Source organism: Physella acuta, unplaced genomic scaffold (assembly GCF_028476545.2).
Source record: "Physella acuta isolate Inbredline_101_S28 unplaced genomic scaffold, ASM2847654v3 ptg000640l, whole genome shotgun sequence".
In the NCBI taxonomy this organism is placed as follows: Eukaryota; Metazoa; Mollusca; class Gastropoda; family Physidae; genus Physella; species Physella acuta.
The window spans coordinates 69,916-96,458 of record NW_026732159.1 but is presented as its reverse complement, the minus strand read 5'-3'; the positions used below and the strand labels follow the sequence as shown (position 1 = coordinate 96,458).

The following is a 26,543-nucleotide window of genomic DNA, read 5'->3' as shown; positions in this document are numbered from 1 at the left end:
AAACGAGAAGGGTGGATGTGAATTCTAGAACTGTTTTGTGTCTCAGGAAGACGATGTAGACACAGTTGATATGTGAAATAGGTATAACTGTCAATCGTATACGAATGGAACGTCGTGGACAGTGAGTGGAACAATAGAATTTTTTTACGATTGTGCGATTGACTTTGGAGGAGTGCACCTGCCAGGCGTTGTTTGTGGTTGAAAACACACAAAAAAGGCAGGGGTGGATGTAGCTAGGGTGGGCCTAGCTACTAGTCACAAATCTGATAACGAACGATAAGCCGAGACGCAGTATTACAGTCTGACGCAACCGATAGCAGGTGGCTTATTGGATCGGACTGATAACAATCTCAAAGCCAACGCGTGCTATTTTGGGAAACGGTACGAGGGGATTCAGACGGCCTGTCAACTTTGATTGATAGGATGCAGATGTTGATGACACGGACTGTACGTTAGAACTGCGCAACTAGTGGTCGGAGACATCGAGTACAAGTATCGATTACGGAGGAATACAAGTACGAAGATGAGTACGAATACAAGGGATAAATAGGAGGGGACGGCTGAACTCGTTCTCTTCCCCTCTCTTCATCGCTCGCTTTAGATCAGTCAGTCTGTGTGACATATCAAGTTGGAGATAGAACGGGTTAGCCGTATTTTGTGTTAAGAAGGACGATAGACATGTGGATTCAGTTATATGAAGCCTAGTGAGGACTGTTAGGGGTCAGTTGATTCAGACTATTATTGTGAAGCATTCCTGTTGATTCATTGTGTTATTTTGAAGCATTTCTTGATTCATGTAATAAAAGGATCAATAGCGAACCTGCATCTTCGAGTATTTCTACTGTAGTCGATGTTGTGTAGCATGAGTGGTTAAACTCGTTACATTTGGCACTACAGGCAAATAATCTCGTAACATGTGGCGTTGCGAGCAGGGTAACTGTTCGCTCGTTACATATATATATATATATATATATATATATATATATATATATATATATATATATATATATATATATATATATATATTTGTAACTAAGAAAGCTAGAGTTGAGTGGAGTGAATAGCATGTGTGCACAGTGGCGAAGACCCAAAGGATTGGGGCACCTCTCCATAGACACCAAAATTGAAAGTTGACTCATGTTAATATATATATATATATATATATATATATATATATATATATATATATATATATATATATATATATATATATATATATATATATATATATATATATATATATATATATATATGTAAACAAGACAGCTAAATGTAAAAACCTTCACTAATGTGATCTAGTTCAAAATAATTATCTAGTTACATCTGCGGAATAGCTTGACGAAGCTAAAACTAAAGGCTTTGTCTGATAAAGTTATTTAAAAGCTATTGCTTAAAGTTAATAAATAATGGTTTTGTTTAAAACGTCATTTTAATATAACATTTCAAACTGGGACTCATTTTAGCCATGTCGTGGTAAGCAATCGTCAAGACTTATTGAAAAGTCAGCTTCGAGCTGTCCCTTCTATGATAGAGTTAAGTGAAGTCCCTTTTAGTACAGTAGATACTGTTGACTAGCGTAGAGGTAGTTTCTCTCAAATTAGCTCGCACGGAGCTTAAGCTCTGTGTCAACTCTGAGCTTTAACTCCTCTCCCAGGTTGTGAGAGGTAGCCAGGTGTAAACAAGCACTCATTAATATGCAGAGATAAAAACTAATTAGAGCCCAAGAAAAAAACTATGGGTGGGTCACATGGGATTTGAGTCTAAAGTTTGAGCCCCCCCCCCCCCCCCCCCCCACACACACACACACCTGACGCCAAGTTTGTGTGCTGATCAAACTCGACACATACCTGCCTGTCTACGTCATCAGAGGGTTATGAATTTAAATGAGGTGTTTTTATACAGGTGAATCGACGGTGTAGTACAGGTGGTTTAGGTGAGGTAGTGGGTGTTTTAAGTGAGATATGTGAGGTAGTAGTTGATTTAAGTGAGATATTTGTGGTGATTTAGGTGAGGTAGGGGTATTTTAAATGAGGGTTTAAGTGAGGTAGTGGGTGGTTTAAGTGAGATCTGTGAGGTAGTTGTTGATTTAAGTGAGATATTTGTGGTGATTTAGGTGAGGTAGTTGGTGATTTAAGTGATATATTTGTGATGATTTAGGTGAGGTAGTTGTTGATGTAAGTGATATATTTGAGGTGGTTTAGGTGAAGTAGCGAAGATGGTGATGGTTATTTAGGTGAGGTATTACTTCGCATTACTTTCACACGCTGGTATTTAATCAAATGTCTTGACGCCTTGACAGATTGTGTCACTTGGCCATATTATTGTTGCTTTAGCTGTGTGTAAAATGTTTGCATGCATGCAGTTGTATTTTTATTTTTTATTATTTTATTGTGCGTGTGTCGAATTCGTTAAAAAATGTAACGAGACTAAAGGCGCCAAAGTTTTGTTAACATCCAATGGAGGTGGGTAAATTAACCACGTGACCCTCTCCACGTCACGAGCCGGCAGACGAGAGCTGTTGAAACAACTTTCCCTCCGCCGGCTAAATAAATACAGACGGGAATTAGATACAAAAGAATCCCGTTCTATTTTTAAACACGCGGCTAAAAATAACCCTGCTACACAGAAAGGGATAATATTTTCAACCAATCAATCACATTTTTTTTACGCTGAGATACATCAATCAATAAGACGCGATAACGGATTGGTTGATTTAGTCAGTGTGTTGTCGTATCAAAGTCTAACTCAAGGAGAACGTATCTAGATCTAGCAAAAGTTAACGGACGGAGATAAAAAAGATTTATGATTAGATCACACCAGGCATTAAAAGCCTCGGGCTGATCAGTCAAGGCTGGGGTGTAAGCGGGTGTGACAAGACTGGGGTATATCACTGTCAAGTTTTTTCAACACCTTGATTAGGACATTGATCTTGTTTCTGCTTAATACTACTCAGGGCGGGTAGTGGTTTTTGGGGAAATAGCTGCAGTTAACTGTTCACTTGCACGGGGAAAGCTACATGCAATAGTAAGTTAATACAGCCAGAGATGCAGAGGTGTTAACGGGGGGGGGGGGGGTTAGCACATAAGACACAGTTTGCCATATATATATTTATCTTTATATATATATATATATATATATATATATATATATATATATATATATATATATATATATATATATATATATATATATGTATATATATATATATACATATGTGCATACATATCTTTATATATACATATACATATCTTTATATACATATCTTTACATATATATATATATATATATATATATATATATATATATATATATATATATATATATATATATATATATATATATATATATATATATATATATATATATATATATATATATATATATGTATAGGCTATGTATATGGAAGATGTAACTGAATTACTCACTCATAATCTGGGTGGATCAGCAAACGTCCACAGGAACAATTAGCAGGAACATTAACGAGAGAGCAACACTGAGGCATGATTAATTAATTAGTTAATTAGTTAAGCTTAATTAAACTGAACGTTTCCGCAAGGACACGAGAATTGAACTCACATCTAAAACTTACCGCTCTTATATACCCTAGCGCTGCTCATCCTTTAGGATTCCTTCTCTAGAATAAAATATTTTTAGTTCTGGTGAGTCAGGATTTGTGGGGGATGGGAGACGATTCTGGCATGAGGGTGAGTAATGTTTGGCTTGAGGGCAGACAACATAGGTAGGTAACGACGTGTGAGTTTCATAAAAACTGATAGGTGGGATGCGCGTGGGGAACTGGGGTCAAGGTTACGCCGGTATCAGAACGAAGAATAAGGATTGGTGTTTTGTTTTGTTTTATGGGTCTGTTGATTTACGTAATAGGAAAGTTTGTAAAGATCAGCTGGTCTGTTAGTTTAGCTAATAGGAGAGAAGATTTTAAAAACTTATTCGATGAAAAAAATAATCCAAATATAAATTTAAATAACGTTTTATTTTTAAATTATATCATAAATGTGTACAGCATGAAATATGACTTGGCGGTAGAGAACAACTGCTAACACGAAAGTCTCGAGTTCGAATCCGGGTTCAAGTCAGTAGCATGTCGCTGAGTCCACCCAGCTCTAATGTGTACCTAACTCACGTTAGGGAAAAAAGTCGACTTTTCATAGTGCTGACCACACTATCCCTTCATAAGCCGAGGTGTCTGAAACAGATGAAATCTACTTCATCTACCCCATATTGATGATGATGAAATCTGAAGTGGTTAATTTTGTTGTGTTAAAACTTGTTTTAGTTAACTCGTTGCAAAACTCATACGCCGAAAGGAGACGCCCCCTTATTAAAGTGAAATCAACTAGTCTGATTACGTGCTATAAACAAAAGATAGAACGGGAAAAACCGTCGAAATATTTGTTTTTTCTTCAGTTCATACGATGAACTCAAACGCAATTTCCTAGATGCGACTGAATAAACACACCAGGAACGAAATCGCAGAGAAATTTCTGGAAAGATTTTATTCGCCACCGCGGCGTGGGGCAGCAAGACACAATGGCAGACGTGAGAGATAAGGACTTGCAGACGAGCAGGCAGACGACAAAAGAAGGAACAGGAAGGTCTTTTGTCTCAGGGCGAGAAAAATAAAACTTGGGTGTTTTTAAGTTGACAGTTGGGAAATCGTGTTTGTTTGGTGCGTATTGTTTTGTTTCTTTAGATGTTTTGCTTCGGATCAGTGTGTCTTTCAGACTTTTTTTTCTCCGGAAGGGGGGGGGGGGGGCACTTGTAAGTCTCAGAAGAGGAGGGGGGCGGACTAAATAAATATTCCGGGGAGGTCGGTCACAGGTAAAAGTATATATTTTCTATTTAAATTCAATTTCTTCGTTCGGACTGGGGGGGGGGGGGGGGTGTCTTGGTGGGGGGAGGGAGGGATGGAGGAGGGGGGAGTAGACATCAGTGACGTCAAATGCTATGTGGATTTAGCGTGTACATTTGATTTTCAATGCTATTTATTCCATCTTTTTAAAAACTTTTCTCTGTTAACGTTCTGGATTTGCTCAAAAAATGGGAATCTAGTTTGGTTGTATAGGGCGAAAGTAGGGGTTAGAGTTCTAACAGCGTTTGTGTTAGGGATCTTGATCGGTATTACAGACACACCGCGTCAAACGGTGTCCATCGTTTCTCGACCTCTGATCAAACGGACCATTCACATTGACTGCTACAGTAGCGAATAGTTTAGGTCTGCTCCATGTCACGTGACTCGGGCTTAAGGTCAGACTTAGCGCATGAAAACAAGCAAAGGTCACCCGTGACAAAAGATTGGGTTGTCCCCCTTTTCTCTAATCACGTGACTGCGATTGTTTTGTTTTAGTGGCGCGGGTTTTTGTGTCTCATGTTTTCCGATGAAGAAATCTTTAGGTTAGGATCGCGAACGTTTGATTTGTTTTGCCAAGGATATCACGTCATGAACATGTTAGGGCATTTTAGTGGTTAGGTGGTTTAGGGAATACGGAAGTGACTACAGAGAGCATATGGAAGTGACTACTGAGGGCATACGGAAGTGACTACTGAGGGCATATGGTAGTGACTACTGAGGGCATACGGAAGTGACTACTGATCGCAGATGGTAGTGACTACTTAGGGCATATGGTAGTAACTACTGAGGGCATATGGAAGTAACTACTGATGGCATACGGAAGTGACTGAGGGCATACGGAAGTGACTGAGGGCATAAGGAAGTGACTACTGAGGGCATAAGGAAGTGACTACTGAGGGCATACGGAAGTGACTGAGGGCATACGGAAGTGACTACTGAGGGCATATGGAAGTGACTACTGAGGGCATACGGAAGTGACTACTGAGGGCATAAGGAAGTGACTACTGAGGGCATACGGAAGTGACTGAGGGCATACGGAAGTGACTACTGAGGGCATAAGGAAGTGACTACTGTGAAGCATTGAGGAGATATAAAACAAAAGGTGCACAGTCAAAACGGTCCCGTCAAAAAGACAGTCAAAATAGCCCGTTCAAAGGACCCGACATAATGGCTCCCATCAAATGTGCTCCCGTCATATTGACTCGCGGATTATGCGCTCCCGACAACTTGGCTCCCGACATTTACGCTCCTGACAAATGACGGGAGACTATTTCTCCGGAGCCTTATAGACGGGAGCCTTTTTGTCGGGAGCCTAAATGACGGGGTCCATTCGTAGCTGGCCCTTTTAACGGGGTCGATTTGACGGTGCTCTTATGTTGGGACCGTTGTGACGAGGCCGTTTTGTCACAGGCCGTTTTGTCACAGGCCGTTTTGATGCCGCACATAAACAAAAACCTACTGCAGGATTGTTGTCGCAATAGGAGTTCACCTACTCCTTCTATGTTCAACTATCTGCTGCCCATTGTCTTAGCCCCTGCATTGTTTAACACACCCCGTCATCTCATGGTATAGTCACGTGCTACACAGTGTTTAGAGGGTTTGATTTGCAGCTACACAAAAACTGATGACGTCATACTTAGACTTAATTGGGCCTCTAAAGAAAGAGTTTTAAACTCATATTAGTTGTGCTCTAGGAATACAAACACAGCAACTAAATTATTGCTGGGTGAAATTTGAAAATAAATAAATCTGGTTTTCAATTAGATGCCAAAAAAAAAAAAAAAAAAAAAAAAAAAAAAAAAAAAAAAAAAAAAAAAAAAACACCACAAATAAAACAGAGATCAGACAGTAGAACCAACAAGATAGTGATGTCTTCTTGACGTGGTGCTAGTGTACGCCCCGCCCTCTAAACCTCAGATAAAGCGCCATCTACACAATTGGCTATTGTAGAACTCCATCTAACACAGGCGGCTATTCATTGCATTCATTTGAAATATCTCTCTGATGAGATGTCTAGATTTACGTTTATATGTCGAAAAAATAATATTTTATTTGCGCGGGTATATATATATACAGAGGCGTAGCGACCCTTTCCGGCGCCTGGGGCGAACTTTCAGTTTGGCGCCCCCCCCATATATATATATATATATATATATATATATATATATATATATATATATATATATATATATATATATATATATATATATATATATATATATATATATATATATATATATATATATATATATATATATATATATATATATATATATATATATATTTATTTATTTATTTATTTATTATATATATATATATATATATATATATAAATATATATATATATATATATATATATATATATATATATATATATATATATATATATATATATATATATATGGGTCTACGACAAATTCCCGAAAGACACTTGCCCGAAAGCCGTTTGCCCGAAGGCCGATTTCCCGAATGGACACTTGCCCGAATGCGACAAACGCCCGAATGGACACTTGCCCGAATGCGACAAATGCCCGAATGGACACTTGCCCGAATGCGACAAATGCCCGAATGGACACTTGCCCGAATGGGACAAATGCCCGAATGGACCATTGCCCGAATGCGACAAATGCTGATCGGATAGCGATACAAGAATCCGTTATATTTATTTTTCTTTAATAATGCAGCGATCCAGGCAAGATGTTATGCAATCAAGTAAAAGTATTTGATCTATCTCGATCAAGTTGAGAGAATCGTAAGAATCGTACAAAGAACTAGTCGCGTTATTACTTAGAAAAACTGGGTAGTGAAATCGTACATTAAGAGTTAGCAACCGATCTAGTACAAATCCTGCGATTTTTGTTAGTGATAAAGCGCCCCGCGATCTTGAACAAAAATGGTCGAGCGGATTTTAAACGTCACTAACTCATGTTACATAGTCGTAAAATACGCTTTAGTTCAATGGGTTTCTTTTCTGAGTGATATCGGTTATTTATTCCTTAATCCGTTGTGCATTTTTCCTATTTTAGTCTTCGAAAAAGCGCCTCCCCCTCCCCATCTAGGAAAGCTGGAAAGCGGTTTTTCCGGTCACTGTTTCTTAAAGTTATACGTTTTACAGTTACACAATCAAGGTAGAAAACAGTTAAATCAGTATGCCAAGGCTCTAAGACGTTAAATTTCTTTACTTTGACTGTTTATAATTCAAAACTGCAGCTTAAAATTAGCTTTTAATTTTTTTTCTACCCCTTTTGGCGCCCTCCTAGGGTCGGCGCCCGGGGCGGCCGCCCTCCTCGCCCTCCCCTAGCTACGCCTCTGTATATATATATATATATATATATATATATATATATATATATATATATATATATATATATATATATATATATATGCCTGCTGATATAAACCTACGCATCACCCCCCCCCCCCTCCAATCCTTCTCCTATGGCACCCCACCATACCAGTAGCATAGTCCCCGTTTCTCTCCCTCCAAAAAGACGCCATTTGTTTGGAGATTATCTTGTCATCGCGCGTGCCGATGCCACGTGGACAAGAAATGGCCAATCAAATTTAACTTAGACCTTGTTTGTCTGACATTCTAAACGCGTTGAGTTAACTCAGACACAATCTTCGCCGACCCAAATCAAGATCTAAATATTTTAAAATTAACATTTACGGACGTTACGGCCCTACATTTCGTGATATTTCCTGATGCCGGAAATTTGATAGCAAAATATTCCAGGAAAAAAAACAACCCGGCTACGGTCAATGCTCTGGGTTCGTAATAAACACAAGCAGATAAACTTTTAATTTAAAAACGTAAAGCATTAAAAAAGTTGCCAGTTAAGTAAACGTGATAATTCTAGTTCGTTCCTCTACATACACACACAGACACATGCACACATACATACACACAGACACATGTACACACACACACACACATACAGACACATACACAGACACACCACACAGGAACAAACACAGACACCACGATTAGATTCGTGTGTTTATTTTTACATGTGTTGAAGACACGTGTCATCACGAGCTAATGACGTACGCTATCACGCGCTAACGAAGTGTGTAAAAAAAAATGAGTTTTACATCAAAAACCTGTCTTATCAGGTGAAGTAGATGTTGCCTTATAATTTGATGAAAGATGATGTCACACGAGAAATATATGCCAACAACCTCAATCTTTTTAAAAATTATTATTAAAAGAAAAATAAAGATGTTGCAAGCTAGAATCAAGGGACGGCGTGGTCGAAGCCTAAAGGTCTCGAGTTGGATCTCAGTTTGTACTTGCGACTGTAGTATCGTGTTTGTCTTCACTCAGCTCTAATGGGTACCTGACTTACGTTGGGGAAAGTAAAGACAACTGGGCATAGTGCTGACCACACCACCCTTCATTATCATATGCCGAGGTAAAAAAAACATATAACACTACTTCATCTGCCCAATGGATCGCTTGAACTAAAGAGATATTTTACTTTCTTTAAACCAAGATAAATTTTTTTTTTAGAGAAGTCGGAATCAAAGAGAAGATTTTTATAAATACGCAAATGATCACGTGTTTTTTATATTGCTACCAGTACATGCTGACGTAGAGTGAGTAGAGTAACGCTGTATTGGTAGCAACTCTATACAAGGAAACTTCTTGATCAAAGTTAACAATATAAACATGTATGCAGAGAATGGCGTGCGGTGGGTAAGGAGGAAATGCGAGTACGTTCATAAAAATTTACCATGCTAAAAATGGGAATATAGTGCCTACTGGTTGACTTATTTGTAGAATGAGATTAGTTGAAAATAAAGTACAGCTGATGGGGGGGGGGGGGGGGGGGGGGGGCAGAATGGAACTACATGTGGTGACACTTGCGAGACAGTTTATAAAGACACACTGTGATACGTAAAGTGAAATCATTCGTATTGTGAATCATTTGTGGCCTCGTACATTGAAACTACACGCTCGAGACTCGTGCAGTCGTTATGCTAGTGTGCTGAAACTAAGCGCTCGGGACAGTATTAGTGTAACACTAACTAGCATGTTAGTGTCATACTAACCCGCATGTTTGTGTTAACACCCTAGAGAAGGTTTCCCACTGACTCGCCCAGACACTCTGTTAGTGTTACACCCTGAAAGTGTCGCACTAACTCGCCCAGACACACTGTTAGTGTTACACCCTGAAAGTGTCGCACTAACTCGCCCAGACACACTGTTAGTGTTACACCCTAAAGGTGCCTTACTCACTCGCATGTTAGTGTTACACCCTGAAAGTGTCACACTAACATGCCCAGACACACTGTTAGTGTTACACCCTGCAGAAGGTGCCACATGAAGTCACGTGACTCCCGGACTCAAGGAACTCACTGTTCCGCCTGCTGCCGATTCTGGTTCCGTTATCTCGGCGGACAGATAACCCCATCAGCACCCCAGCCTAACCCCCCGACAGCGCCCCAGCCCACGTGGTTGTTTACGTCTCTCCGCATAGTTTACATTCTTTACTAGTTAACGCTGGCCCCTTCATTAAGTTATAAGCGTAATTAAAACTTTCAATAAGATTCAACAATTTTAAATTTGATTACTAACTAAGATACGTAACATATAATACATTACATTTACATATGAATGTGATATATAATTATAAAATTCTTTAGGTTTATTTTTTTTTTCAGAAATCGGAAATAAAATTAGTAAAGTACCTATTCCGATTACCGGAAATTGCTCAATCGTTACTAGAAATGTACATACAGTAACTGATACTTGTATATAAAATGCCATCCACCTAAATGAAACGGTACTTTAGTTGTCATTTTCACACGGAAGTAGACTAAAATACCCTTTTCATTTACCATAATTAGAATTACTTTAATTAGTTTTCACCGTTCTTTTTCATTATCATCATTCCTATGGGCCTCTTGAAGAGGAAATGGACAAAATCACACCTTTCCATCGTACTCAACTTTGAATGATTCCCCCTGTCTTGTTTTGTTTTATGCATATTTTTATGGTGGGGCGGTAGAGCGTTTGACTACAAGCCCGGATGTCTAGAGTTCGGATCTCCGTTTTCGACTTGTGACTCAGTCCACCCAGCTCTGATGGGTACCTGACTTACGTTGGGGGGCAATAAAGGTGGCTGGGCATAGTGGGGACCTCACTATCCCTTCATATGCCGAGGTCAAGAAACTCTACTTCATCTGCCCAATTGTATGACATCGAAAGTCGAATTCTTTAAATAAACGTTCATATAAATAAAAATGTATTATATTCGTGTTTAGAATCCCTATATATATAGTTGGTGCTACACTGTGCTGTAGTTATAAAACACACTTGCTTCTATACTAAACGTGAACTACTATGAACACATGCCTTCAATTCACTTTCTTATTCTTACTTAGATAACTACTTTACATCTTTCATATTCACCTTCTTATTCTTTCTTAGACAACTACTTTACATCTTTCACTTTCACCTTCTTATTCTTTCTTAGACAACTACTTTATATCTTCCACAACTACATTACGTCCCCTTCCCGGCGTGCACAGAATGCGCATGCGCCACTTGATTATATTCTTCCGGGACCTCAAGAGCTCGTGACGTCTCGCCTTATAAAACGTTCGCTCAGCATCTACCTGAATATCATGCACAATCCCTTTGTTAACGGTAAAAGATAAATATTTGGTACCGTATAATAGATATAATAGTAAAATCAGTGAAATGCTGGTATTCAACCGGTAAGAGGGTCTGTGCCGCTTCTTTACCGGGAATATAGATTCTAGTATTGTATAACTAGAGGTAATATTATTAAGGTCTGATGACTAAGGGTCAATTCAATGCCCAGAGTTCACAGCCTTATTAAAATGATAATTGGTTCTTACCAGGTCCGATGACCTCTTGTCTCTGGCAAGGGTTTACGGCCGGTTAATAAAATAAAATAGCAGGTCCGATGACTACGGGTCAACTCAATGCCCGCAGTTTACGGCCTGTAGTAAAATAGAATGAGGCTGTGTATGATATATATCTACTGCTCCGTGGCTGATACACGTGCAGGATAAAAGTAGTACAGCAGGTAACAAATATCTACTCAACTGCCACGTGGAATTACATCACAGGCAGGAATAGTTTAGGTCAGATAAGTATTTAAATGCCCTGTGGGCTAAGGCACGGGCAGTGTAAAGTTAAGTAATTCAGGTAAGTCATCGACTAGCACAATGTAAAGTAACAATGTATAGTGTTTATGAAAAAAATACATGACAGCAAGATAATATCTATATATGGTATTTATTAAAACTCCTTGATACACTGTTAATCAATTATGCATATAAAAAGTAAAGTTAAGTAAAAGTAAGAAATAACTAAGTAAAACCAAACCCAGAAAAACACGTGGAGGTCGGGCCGACGGCCCCAACGCCGCGTGCGACACCACCAGCTGAGCTCAGTGCTGGGAGAGTGCGAGAATCCCTTTGTTGCATCCCCTTATATGCCTTTACATTGGCGGTGTGTCACGTGGACAAACTAGCCAACTAGAGAGGGGCCTGCGAGGGGGACGAAAGATAGGAATGTACGTAGTTGTATAGAGGGGGGGGGGGGAGTATAGAGCAGGTAAGGGGTGGTGTAAGAATAACGTGGAGCTAGGCCTAAACGGTTTCACCGTCACACCCCCTTTCCTCGCTAAAATTTCGTGGTAACGCAATTTTCAGCGGACCAGAAATAAAACAATATCTTTTCATGTGTCTTTCAAAGTATAGTTAAGCAAAAAATGTAAATAACAATGTCTTTAGACGAAAATTAATAACATTGAAACATAGGCCATTGACAGGCAAAATGAGTATACATTAGTCCAACATCAATTACAACATTGTGATATGCCATTAGAGGCTATAGAAAACAAAAATTGTTTTTATGTAAATTGTAATAAGACAACGGTGAATAATGACATTTTTTTGTTCAGTATAAGTTTACATTGTATTCAGGAAATTAACTAACGCCAAGTTCTGTTTTAGAAGTATGACAACCAGGTCTAAGAAGTCAGTGGAAACCTGTGAAAAATACTGCAAGAACAAGGGAAACCAACAAATTTATGCATAGATATGAAGTTATGATTACATAAGATATGACAATGATAAATGCCCATAGAATTTTTTTTAAAAAGCAATGCTTGTGTATACAACATATATCAAAGTAAGTCATAAAATAGCTTCATTATTTTTTAACTGTGCAGCTTGCATCAATTAAGTGCAAGGCTGGATTTGAGCTAAGTTCAGGCAATCGACCATGACTTACTAAGAAATTCCACCCTAAGTCTAACTAGCTAAGTTATGCTTAGTGACTTGTCAAAACTCAGAATGGGGTGGGTGGCAAAACGTGAAGCGCCAGTAATTAGAGATGGGTAGACATGGACACAACAGCTATAGAGCAAACGGCACGTCTCCCGATAACTTAGGCTGGTGTCCTTGGACCGTTGTTTCATCAAGTTGTATGTAGGAGGGCGGGGCTTCCAACGAGGTTGTCTGCGTTGGCCAATTTGAGCGTTAGAGTTCTTGTTTTGGCCAGGTACGCAGTAATTGACTGTGCTGTTAGTTGGGGACGATAAGTCTGATTCGGTCCGCAAGGGGCGAGAACCAGATTTTGTTGCTAAGGGTGATAATTGTAACTTGCTTTGTTGATTATCTGCCCCTTGTATAGCTGCGACAGGTAATTCAGGACCGAGAGCGATCCTCCTCTCGTCGGCGAATTTTTTCCCTCTGGGCAGGGGCTGGTAAGGTTTGGTATGTGTGGTAGGTATAACAATGGGGCCGATAAGGCTGACAATCTCAGTGGTTGGGTTGTTTGCATAATTAAGGTCGACTGAAGCATCCGGTGCTGTGTTTATTGATGATTCAGTCGGGGCAGGGGAAGTAATTTTAACGAAGTTGCTGCTATGGCTCAGTGTAGCATCATGAGTGTTATCTTCTCCCTGTGGCAGGGTTGGTGTGTCTGGTGTAGCGGGTGTTGGTTCAGGTCCTAATATGGTCATGTTTTTCAGCTGCTCAAGCATCGCCTGCTCGGCTATCTGCAAGCGTGCTTTCATTTCGGTCATTCTTCTTATACGTTCGTTACAAATAATAATTTTCTCAGCTATTGATATGCTGGTATCTGCTAACATTTCGTCTTCTTGTTTTGCTATTGGTTTGATACTATCCCACTCCGATCTTTCAAATTCATAGAACCTGGCTTCTATAGCCCATTTTCTCTCTTTTAATTTAATTTCTTCTTCCCACTGCAGCTCATTTAATCTTTCTTCTTCGTCTAATCTTCTTCGTTCCTCTTCTTCTTGTAAGTCCTCTAAATTCTCTTGGTATCTTTGTCTAACAAATGCACTGAGTGCCGCCCCTTCGTAGCCATAGTCAATGGCGTACCTGATGAGGGCGGGGATGCTAGTGGAGCCACTCATTATGCAGCCTGGCTAGGCCGTTGACACTGGTAACGTGACACGCGTGTGCTCAAGCCGTGTACCGGGTCACGCCTAACAATAAACTAACTACAAGAAAAGTATTTGACAGACTAACAGAAGTAGGCCTATTCTGCAAATAATAGACTACTAAGCTAACTACAAGAATAGGAGACCAGTTTTAAAAGTACCACTAAAGGAATCAACGTAGTAAGTCAGAGTCAAAAGCTAAAACTTGACACTTAGCTACAATTCCAGTGGTCTTGCCTTTCTTGTGCAGCCGTCAGTTGTACAGAATACTTCTTGAGCAGGTAGCAATAACACACAGAAATATTTTTTCTGAAAATTCAAAGTAAACAACAGCAGTAAAATTCAAATATGTGAAACAGCAGGATTTATTCAAATACGAGTGGCTAACTCGTGTCTAGTATTTAGTTTGACGAGCCCCCATGTTAACGGTAAAAGATAAATATTTGGTACCGTATAATAGATATAATAGTAAAATCAGTGAAATGCTGGTATTCAACCGGTAAGAGGGTCTGTGCCGCTTCTTTACCGGGAATATAGATTCTAGTATTGTATAACTAGAGGTAATATTATTAAGGTCTGATGACTAAGGGTCAATTCAATGCCCAGAGTTCACAGCCTTATTAAAATGATAATTGGTTCTTACCAGGTCCGATGACCTCTTGTCTCTGGCAAGGGTTTACGGCCGGTTAATAAAATAAAATAGCAGGTCCGATGACTACGGGTCAACTCAATGCCCGCAGTTTACGGCCTGTAGTAAAATAGAATGAGGCTGTGTATGATATATATCTACTGCTCCGTGGCTGATACACGTGCAGGATAAAAGTAGTACAGCAGGTAACAAATATCTACTCAACTGCCACGTGGAATTACATCACAGGCAGGAATAGTTTAGGTCAGATAAGTATTTAAATGCCCTGTGGGCTAAGGCACGGGCAGTGTAAAGTTAAGTAATTCAGGTAAGTCATCGACTAGCACAATGTAAAGTAACAATGTATAGTGTTTATGAAAAAAATACATGACAGCAAGATAATATCTATATATGGTATTTATTAAAACTCCTTGATACACTGTTAATCAATTATGCATATAAAAAGTAAAGTTAAGTAAAAGTAAGAAATAACTAAGTAAAACCAAACCCAGAAAAACACGTGGAGGTCGGGCCGACGGCCCCAACGCCGCGTGCGACACCACCAGCTGAGCTCAGTGCTGGGAGAGTGCGAGAATCCCTTTGTTGCATCCCCTTATATGCCTTTACATTGGCGGTGTGTCACGTGGACAAACTAGCCAACTAGAGAGGGGCCTGCGAGGGGGACGAAAGATAGGAATGTACGTAGTTGTATAGAGGGGGGGGGGGGAGTATAGAGCAGGTAAGGGGTGGTGTAAGAATAACGTGGAGCTAGGCCTAAACGGTTTCACCGTCACACCCTTTACATCCATCGGTGGATCAAATAATCCTACAGCCTCAGTCGCTTTACATCCACCAATGGATCATATATTTCTACACACAATCCCTTTACATCCACCAATGTGGCATAAAATACTACAGCCTCAGTCCCTTTACATCTACCAATAGATCATTGGTAGATGACAATCCCTTAACATTTAGCATTGGGTATAGAATCCTTTCAATGATAATCTCTTATCAAAGGAGCATTAAATCTCTTTGCTGACAATCCATTTACATCAAACAACGGAGCTTAGAATCCCTTCAATGACAATCCCTTTACATCCACCAATGGAGTTTACAATCCCTTCACAGACAATCCCTTTACATCAACCAATAAAGCTAACCAATGGAGCTTACCATCTCTTCACTGAAAATCCCTTAACACCTACCAATGTAGGATAGAAACGTTTTTTACTGACAATCCCTTTACAGCTACCAAAGGTAGCATATAGCTACTTGACTGACACCCACCGATACATCTATCAAAGCAACATAGAGAACCCGTCAGGAAGTGACGTCACAGTGGGGGATATTTGTTTTCATTTGTTTGATGAGGTGTCGGTCACGTGACAAAGAATAAAAGCCACCCAGTGAATCTAATGTCATCTGTCTAGAGGGGGTTGGGGGGGGTGTAGGGTAACAAAGTAAACGTGATAGATAGGTCTACCTGACATGCAGGTTTAAAGGTGTGGGTGGGAGTGTGTGTGTGTGGGGGGGGGGGTGTATTTAGACGAGGGAGGAATGATGCATTGCAGTTTACTACCTGAGTTAACTATTCCTATTCACTTTTGTTTTGCTGGGTTTTTTTTCTTCTGTTTTTTTTGCCAACATATTTAAAGTCTAAATTTAATTCTAAATAGGTTCTATTGTTATTCTTGTCGAACATACCTATTGGGTGATCTGGTATCGCGAGAAATGATATTTTGTGATTGATTTGGTTTAGTAGTACAAATTTCAGGTTAGGGCACAAACGACATTGTATCCTTTTTTTTTTGCGTGAGGCATTTGTTGTTTAGAAAAAAACAAAAAACAATCAAACAAACGAGACGTTCAATTATAAAACTAGGCTACCCGTGACCCTATTACCTATTTCCTCCACTGTTCAAAGAATTCCAGTGACTGACGTAGTGTCTGACATAGTGTCCAACAAAACAGACGTCTACAAATGGACAACTGTAAACTTACTTGTTTTGTGTTCCGTTCTGTTGCGCATGCTCGTTTTGTGCCATGTTGATGACGTCACACGATTATGTACAGAGAGGGGAGACAATGTAATCCGATGCTAGAATTTAAAAAAAAAGAGTTAAGGTTAGTTATTTTAAGACTAGGGTTAGGTATACATCCTAGTATGCTAGATCAGATGTATTAGATAATTTCTAATTATATAATTTTAAATTAGACAGTTGGCCAAGACATGACGTATTATTTATCTAAAATCTGAACAAAAGATGAGTGGTAGAACGCTCGACTGCTTGTCCAAAAGTCTCGAGTTCGGATCTCCGTGGACACGAGACAGAGGTACGTCATCCCTGAGTCCACCCAGCTCTGATGGGTACCGGGAACTATAGGGAAAGTAAACAGCGGCTAGGCTTGGTGCTGACCACACCTCCTGTTCATATGCGAAGTAAAAAAACATGAACTCTACTTCACCTGCTTTATTGATCTTTAGGTCTGGAAGGAAAACTTTTACTGTTCTAAATAAAGGATCAATGGATAATGGATGAGTTATTTAGTCCAGGTTCAGAAAAAAAGACAAGCTTTATTATTCCAGCAAAAACTGTTACAAGAACTGTTTTATAAACAATTTGAATTTCTTTGTCGAGAAATAAATGATTGCTGAATCTCGCATGAAGGTAGCCACAGGTAGATGCTACACGAGGGTAGCCACAAGCAGGTAGCCTAGTCTTAATCATCAATATAGCTGCAGCTACAGGTTACTGGCACAGCCAGATGTTAGCTATAGATAGTTCTTACATCGTGTCATCAATAGAATACTAAATACCCCCCCCCAACTCTCTCCCACTTAACCATACACACTAGGAAACAGATGTTTGGGAAAAGGGGAGGGGGGGGGGGGGTTGAGGCAAAAATCAATCGTTGACAATTCGAAAGTTAAAAGTATAATGGATTTTACGACCTTGGCATATGTTACTATACGTGTCTCGGTATATATATATATATATATATATATATATATATATATATATATATATATATATATATATATATATATATATATATATATATATTTACGAAATTATCATTATGCACATGTTTTTTTATAAAGATGGCAGATAAAAAAACTTTCACTTTTAAGTTTACTGTTCAACTTAAAGCAAGTGTTATTGCTACTGTTTCCCCACAGCCTTTTATCAGCATGTAGGCCTATGGCTGAACGTGTTATCCAGAGTCGCTAGTTCAATAATTGGGAAAGACGTTGGATGAATTTGTCTGATGTTGATTTGATTGAAACAAGCTCCCGATTTCCAGTTATCTCCACGCATAGCCTTGATATCGATCTATTGACAGTTTATTGAGCGTTGATGGGGTTAGGGTGGGGGTAGGTCATGTGACTCCCTGCATAGCGACAGCCGTTATGGTTTTCGGTGTTGTTTAGTTTTTTAGACGAGAATAGATTTTTTAAATGTAAAAATGTAGTGTTTGTATGTGGTGTGGGGGGTGACCAGAGTTTCTTCCAGACATCTCTTCGGGGGGGGGGGGCCTTCCCCCCCCCCCCCGAAAATTTTTTTACCGCCCCCCCCCCCCCCGAACGAAATGAAATTTTTATAATTTATATAGAAAATATATACTTTTAACAGTGTCCGCCCCCCCCCCCCCCCGAAGAAAGGCTACCGCCCCCCCCCCCCCCCCCCCAGAAACACTGGGGGTGACGAAGGGGCATCAACCAACCATACCTCCAGCTGTTACTAAACCTAGTGACGTCACTCTCATAGAAGTCAATGTTACATCAAAACCAAATTCTACTTGTCAGTAGGTCAATAGGTTTGAACAAGCTAGCCACATCGCAATACTCTATCGTACATCGCCACGCTTCATTAGCCAATGCAACAGGCTGGCTAGTATTTTACATTCGAGTTATCTTTCTTGTTTGAGTTATGTTTTCTTTGTTCTATTCCTTTCTGAATTGAAAGGATAAATTACAACTACCCTAGTGTATAAGGCTACACAAATGTAATTAACATAATGTATGATTGTTGCTATTGTTGGGGCCTGTATATTACAACTAGTGTATAAGGCTACAAAGCTTCCAATAAACATGTATGATTGTTGCCATTGTTTCGTGTCTGTATATTACAACTACCCTAGTGTGTAAGGCTACAAAAATGTAATCAACATGTATGATTGTTGCTATTGTTGAGAACCTGTATATAACAACTACCCTAGTGAGACAGGCGACAAAGCTTTAGTAGACGTGTGATTGTTGGGAACCGGTTTTTTCAAACCAACTTGACGTCTAAATATAAATGTGTTTGTTGCACTGTGATGGTGAAGGATGTTTTTAAATCGTAAAGATGTTGACGATGTTCGTAGTTAAAGACAAGATGATGTTGACGATGTTCGTAGTTAGAGACAGGCTGATGTTGACGATGTTCTTAGTTAGAGAACGGCTGATGTTGACGATGTTCGTAGTTAGAGACAGAATGATGTTGACGATGTTCGTAGTTAGAGACAGGATAATGTCGACGATTTACTTTGTTTTTGTGACATAAATAAGTTGATAGTGTCCGCATTTAGAGACATAGATGTTGATAAATATGTATAGGTAGAGACATAATGGTGTTTGCCATGTTCGTCATTAGAAACCTTATTATGTTAGCAAGGTACGTCACTGCTGACTGTTGTTATACCAATATCAAGTTAAAATTGTACAAACTATATGGAGCTCATTAATCGATACGGTAATTATAGACTTCCTTTGATGTATTGGAGTTGTCCAATCAGTTTCCCCATCTCCCCCACCCCCACACCACTTTGTTAATTCAATGCCATTTGTTTTTGTTTTGTTTTTATTCCTAGTTTATGTAGTCCAGAGCGAATATTATGCTGTGTTGCCACCCCCCCCCCCCCCCCCCCACTCCCAATCAACATAATTGTAGAGAGGAGAGAGGAGTATTGGGTGATGGATTGATTGTGTAAAGGAAAGTGTTGGTGCTATATTGATTGTGTAAAGGAAAGCGTTGGTGCTATATTGATTGTGTAAAGGAAAGTGTTGGGTGCTATATTGATTGTGTAAAGGAAAGCGTTGGTGCTATATTGATTGTGTAAAGGAAAGTGTTGGTGCTATATTGATTGTGTAAAGGAAAGCGTTGGTGCTATATTGATTGTGTAAAGGAAAGTGTTGGTGCTATATTGATTGTGTAAAGGAAAGTGTTGGTGCTATATTGATTGTGTAAAGGAAAGTGTTGGTGCTATATTGATTGTGTAAAGGAAAGTGTTGGTGCTATATTGATTGTGTAAAGGAAAGTGTTGGTGCTATATTGATTGTGTAAAGGAAAGTGTTGGTGCTATATTGATTGTGTAAAGGAAAGTGTTGGTGCTATATTGATTGTGTAAAGGAAAGTGTTGGTGCTATATTGATTGTGTAAAGGAAAGTGTTGGTGCTATATTGATTGTGTAAAGGAAAGTGTTGGTGCTATATTGATTGTGTAAAGGAAAGTGTTGGTGCTATATTGATTGTGTAAAGGAACGTGTTGATAGATTGTGTAGAGAGTTATGTGACTGATTGACAAGTGAATGTTACAGCACACTGCTAGCACACCTTACGGCGTATGAGAAGATAATAGATAATCTAATCTTAAACATAATCCCGTGCTGCGGCTTACAAAGCTGGGTCAGCTCAACCTGTTAAATTAAGCAACAATCTAACCTTAGCATAAACCATAAACTTATAAACCTAAATCTAGCTGTTAAACTTTCGCTTTTACATGCTGTGTATAGTATTACATTCAACAACTATAGACTAAACGACAACAATTTAAAAAAGAATAACAAATAATCATGTTTTTAATTTTAACAAGTAGAACAGGATTCCCTTAAAAAATTAAATTAACAAATAATCATAGCTTACGTCTAATTTCAGTATGTAGATTAGGCAAACCTTAAAAATTAAATTGATAACTAATCCTAGCTTACGTCTAAATTCAGTATGCAGATTAGGCTTCTCTTAAATTTATTACAATCAAAACTAAAGGCCTATAATATAATATATCGTATATAATCGATTATTTTTGTTTACCTGTTAAAAATGTAAGTCCAAAATTTCCCTCAAGTAAAAGTCCACAATTTCACCACACACACATCCAGTAAACGTAATGTTATGAATGCAAGTGGGGAAAAAAATCTTTTAAATACGGGCAGTTGTGACACAGCGGCCTACTTAGCCTACCTGTTTGGAAAGGCTGGGCGGGAACCCTTCCAAATATGGGCATAAGTGCCGCGGAGTATGCAGCGCGCGACCGCGAGTGACGCCATTAACTGCTGATGCGTCGTCGGCTAGGGGATTATGTGTTTGTTAGTAGATCTGGTAGTAGAGGCTGTGACAGAAGTGGTTTGACTTGAAACCAGGATAGACGAAATACTACCCGGTGGGGTGAATGGGGGTGGGGTGGACTAGGGATGGGAGAATTATTGCCCAACTTGTTTATATTTAGTGTTTGTCAATGTGTAACTTTAAGTTAAAGTGCTCTCTTAATTATTTATTTTTTACGTAAAGGATTGTATGTGTGTAGGTTGAATGCTTGAATGGGATTGTGTTCTCTGTCTACACTTAATTTTTTTAGTATGTAGGTCCTCTGTCTAAATGTAAACAAATTGATTGTTGGTATGTATGTCTAAAATGTGAACAACAGGATTGGTAATATGTAAGTCTAAATATAAACAATGGGATTGCCTGTGTCTGAATGTAAAAAAAAGGATTGTTTATAGGTCTAAATGTAAACAATTGGATTGTTATTACGTATGTCTAAATGTAAATTGTGGTATTGTTTCTATGTAGGTCTAAATGTAAACGATTGGATTGTTGTTATGCATACCTAAATGTAAATAATGGAATTGTTACTATGTAGGTCTAAATCAGTGGCGTGCAGACCTATGTAGATACCCGGGGCAAAATCAAGCGGAAGATGCCCCCATAAATACTTATATATATATATATATATATATATATATATATATATATATATATATATATATATATATATATATATATACACCATTTATTTAAAAAAATGTACTTATCTTAATTGAGATGAAAACGTTGACTACAGCCAGCTAAATCCAAATGGAATGAATGGTTGGAACTTGGGAGAAGGGGGGGGGGGAGACAATTGCGGGACGGGTCGTGGTGGGGAGGGGGGGGGGGGTGGGCTGTGATGCACTACAAAAGAGTCTCATCCGGTATTGTATTACCACCCGGGACCGCAGGGACAAAAACGCTGTCCGTGTCTGCAATTAGGGCGTCAGATACGCCTTTATTAATGGGATGTTTCTCTCTTGGCCTGTTTAGGAATTCCTATAGTGTAACTAATACAGGTGAGAGTGTGCATTGAACTAGAGATGTTTCAGATTTTTCTCTCTAAACCACTTGGTCAAAACGTCAACTCTTTAAAGAGATGGGTGATGCTAGCTAGATACTCTCAAACTATCTTAACCTTGAATATAACAGAAGTGTACCTTGGTTGGCTAAGGGGTCATCCATTTATGACGTCCACACATTTTTGGGATTTTGGACCCCCCCCCCCTCTTCCCTGTCCACAAACGTCCACTTTTGACGGACCCCCCCCCCCCCCATCCCGTGGACGTCCACACTGACTATAAGTTTTTGCATAATCTTCTTCCACTATTACTCAAGCTACTGCATTAAGTGTGTATATACTCTGAGTGTATATAGTATTACAAATACTGGTACAAATGTGTTTTATTGTCCTTCGTGTCCCACACCTGAACCGGGACAGCGTGCTAACCCCCCCCCCCCCCCCCTCCACCCCTCTCCCGTCTCACAACTGAACTGGGATGACCCAGCCTACCTAGAGAAGTGGTCGCCTGGTATTTGACCTGGGATGCAAATGTGGGAAACTTGTAATTGGATATCTTATTGTATTCCAGGTTAAGCCAGGGCATAGACCCAAGCTGGGTGGTTAAAGGGCCAGAGAGATAGGATAGTTGAACTTTAGCTTCGCTAGGAAATATTTTTCTTTCACACTACCAAAAATAATGTTAGATTTAATGTGTGGACGTCCACATTGGGCCAACCCCCCCTCCCCCTGTCCACACGCGTCCACAAAAGTCAATTTTTTTCGGACCCCCCCCCCCCCCCCCCCGTGTGGACGTCATAAATGGATGACCACTAAAGCTGCCAGCTTAAAAAAACATTTCTAAATCGGACTGTGTTTAAAAATCCACTATGCTATGTCAGACCCTCCCTAGGCTTGGACGCGTTTTCACAAATTTAACACCCAAGTACGTCTGTCTAGTTCAGGTGGGGGATAATCCACTAACGGCTTCCATAGCCTAAAAACCCACACCGCATCCCCACATTTCATTACATCATTATGGGCTCAATAACTCTATAGATAGCTCTACTATTAACTGAAATAAAACTGGCTCTGCGTGTGCTCCCAATTACTTTAAAGAAAGCTCTACTCAGAGTTAAACACTTTAACTTTAACACTACTTAAAGCATGCTCCTCCTATTTGTAAAAATCAATATGGGCGCAATTATTCTGAATGATATCATTACAATGTATCGAAAACAATATGTTGATTCGTATTCTTAAGATTGTCGCTACAGTGTATCAAAAACATTATATGGGCATTCTTATTCTTAAGTATGCTTATATAATGCATGAAAAAAAAATATACTGATGGCTGTCAGTGGCTTAGCTACCTTAAAGCTAGAGTAAGCAAGGCATAGGGGCCCAATGCAAATAGGGGCCATTTTCCTTCTTTTAAAAAGTTAAAACTTTTACATTGGAATTTTGATATTTATTTTATATAAATAATTTTTAAAAAATTAATGAAATCAAGTTTTTTTTTTCTACTGTAGAAATAATTTAATTTAAAAAAGGCCCCAAGTCCTTTCTTAGTGTACAGGCAGTGGCATTCAGTGTGGGGGAGGGCGGGCGACTTACATTAACATTGTTAATTTTTGCATACGGGACCGAAAATCCTAGCTACGCCACTGAATGCTGCCCATACAATTTAACAAAAAAAAGTTATTACACTGCAAATGGCCATATATTTCACCAAAGATGCCCCAAAATTTTTTAATAATAATATGGGCATAATTACCCTTTGGATGCCCTTAAAATGGATAATAATGAAGAAGTACATTAAAAAATAGCTTTAGAGATGCCCCCAATGTTAACAACGATGATTGGTGTAATTACTGTTGCATGTCCTTCGAGTGTAATACATGAATATAAGCTTAATTACTTTCAAGATGCCCCTACAATATATAAAATGAAGATGGGCATACTTACTGTATGGATGCCTTTAAAATGTATTATAAAGTGAAGTGGGCATATTAGTAAATGCTCATAAAATATATTATAATGAATATACGAATAATTACTTTAAAGATGCCCCTATAGTGTATAAAAATAAATATGATTTAATTACTCGACGGATGTCCTTGAAAATGAGTATAACGAATACGCGCATATTACTTTAAAGATGCCCTAATACAGTGCATGGGAATAACTTGGTCACAAGTACTCTAAACGATGCCCCTACACTATACTAAATAAATATGACACACATTTATTAATGGAATATCATTGACTTCCGCAGGACTACCCTTCACTGATGCCCGCTGTTTCTATATAAGTTTTGCCATACGGACAGTGTAATGTTAAAACGGCTGACAGACGATTGAGTGTTACAATTTTTTTGAGTGAGATCGCAAAACATATGGAAAGTTACGATGACACCATGACACGACATATCACAACAGTTTTTAAATTACTAAAAAAAAAAAAAAAAAACTAATTAATTAAAATTTTTTTTTTTACCTCCGCTGGATGCCCCCCAGTGGTGGATGCCCGGGGCCTGGGCCCCGTCCGCCCCCCCCCTCTGCACGCCACTGGTCTAAATGTAAACGATTGGATTGTTGTTATGCATACCTAAATGTAAATAATGGAATTGTTACTATGTAGGTCTAAATGTAAACAAAGGAGTTGTTGTTGTATATCTCTAAAGACAATTGTGTGTGATTTTTGTTATGTATGTCTAGATGTGTACAATGATAGGGTCCGTGAAAGGAACACTAATGTGATTGTTTCCTCTGAAAACTTAAGAGCCTAGTCGCAACAAAGGCACTGAAATAGTATGGGCATCTCACAGGAACCAAAGGCCTGTCAGATACAAGATTGTAGGGCACGGTGGCAGGAGAGAGAAGTCGAGGAAGGCAGACGACAGCTTTTTTTTTTTTTTACATACGCATGCACTGTTCAGCTAGATGAAAGCAGTTCTCAAATCTCAATAGATTGTCTCAACATAAATGACCTTCAGAAACACTATTGCCACACAAAAAAAAAACCACAACACTGATTACCTACAGCAACACCACAACGCTAATGACCAACAGCAACATCACAACCTAGAACTATCTGAAATCGAATATCCCACTTAACAACTTTCACAAATGTTCTTAACACGTTTCACCTCTCGGCCTGTATAGCCGTGACATACGACTACCCTACACCTTAACTTAAAAACAACAACGGAAGAATTGTGAGGCATCGCGGAACAAACCCTTTCCTTGTATTTTAACCCTTTCTCTATTGAAAAAAAAACCGCTTGCCAGTATTCAGATTTTAACACTCTCGATACCATAGAAAATTAAAATATAAAAAACGGTGTTTCAATATGGTACACCGGGTTGGGAGGGGTCTGGAAAGTAAAAATAATTATATAACATAAAGGCCCTTTGTTTGGAGAGTAGTGTGGGCTGCATACAATAGGTTACCGTAAATATAATTTTGTCTAATTCAAAATTTCATTCTAAACATCATTTACACCAATTTTTTTTTCTAGTCTATAAATTGAGAATCTAATAATACTCCTACTTTTATTTATAGCTGTAGTGTAATAATAATTCTTAAATTCCAAAAAACTTAAAATTAGACAAAGATTTGTGTAAAAAAAATTATATTAGTATTTAATGTCTTAAAAAACAATTAGTTTCACTTTTAGTTTGTTACTTTTGAATTTCTGTTTGTTTTTTCGACGTGCTTTAAAAGATTTGGTAAATTTGTTTCCCTTAGTTAAATTCATTGTTAAAATGGGAAGCAATCAACACACAACATTATATATAATGCAATACATTTTTATTTCTGTAAACACCGCTGTGTCAAAAGTTAAATTATAAACGTCACACATAATTATATTGCTGTTCTATGCTCCGAGTGAGCGTTGGTAAGTCAAACATTCTAGCAATCGTCTAAAAAATGCACAGTGCCGTATATCATAAAAACCGCCTTGATACTGTTTATCCTGATCCCCAGTAATCTCGCACATGAAACATTATAGCTGTATATTACCACATAGGGTCTCCGTCTATAAATCTTAACCACATTATACATCGAAGCCCATATATTTTATTGGATTAAATTGTTCCGCTATCTACCATCACCTGGCTAGTTAAACGATCCGAGTTTTTAAAGTTTCGCGAGACACCGTAGAGTGCCCGCTAATTCTTTGAACTGTCTCAAATGTAAACAATGTTTGAGTATGTTTCCGTGTCATGATTAGA

At 38.7% G+C, this 26,543-nt stretch overlaps 1 protein-coding gene across 2 annotated transcripts in view; it reads right to left on the bottom strand.

Moving 5' to 3' along the window:
• The window catches only part of LOC131948340 (uncharacterized), a 31,209-nt gene extending 10,056 nt beyond the window's left edge, over positions 1-21,153 (bottom strand). The window contains exons 1-2 of one of the 2 annotated variants that reach the window (XM_059309917.1): positions 21,027-21,153; positions 16,955-17,051 (exon numbers count right to left, since the gene is read on the bottom strand). In XM_059309917.1, the coding sequence (XP_059165900.1) occupies positions 16,955-16,998 (44 nt within the window). In that variant the 5' untranslated portion in view covers positions 16,999-17,051; positions 21,027-21,153. Of the gene's footprint in view, positions 1-3,425; positions 3,554-16,954; positions 17,052-21,026 lie in introns of those variants that run through there. The other variant, XM_059309916.1, reaches the window with a different exon arrangement.
• Positions 21,154-26,543: the final 5,390 nt, after the last annotated feature.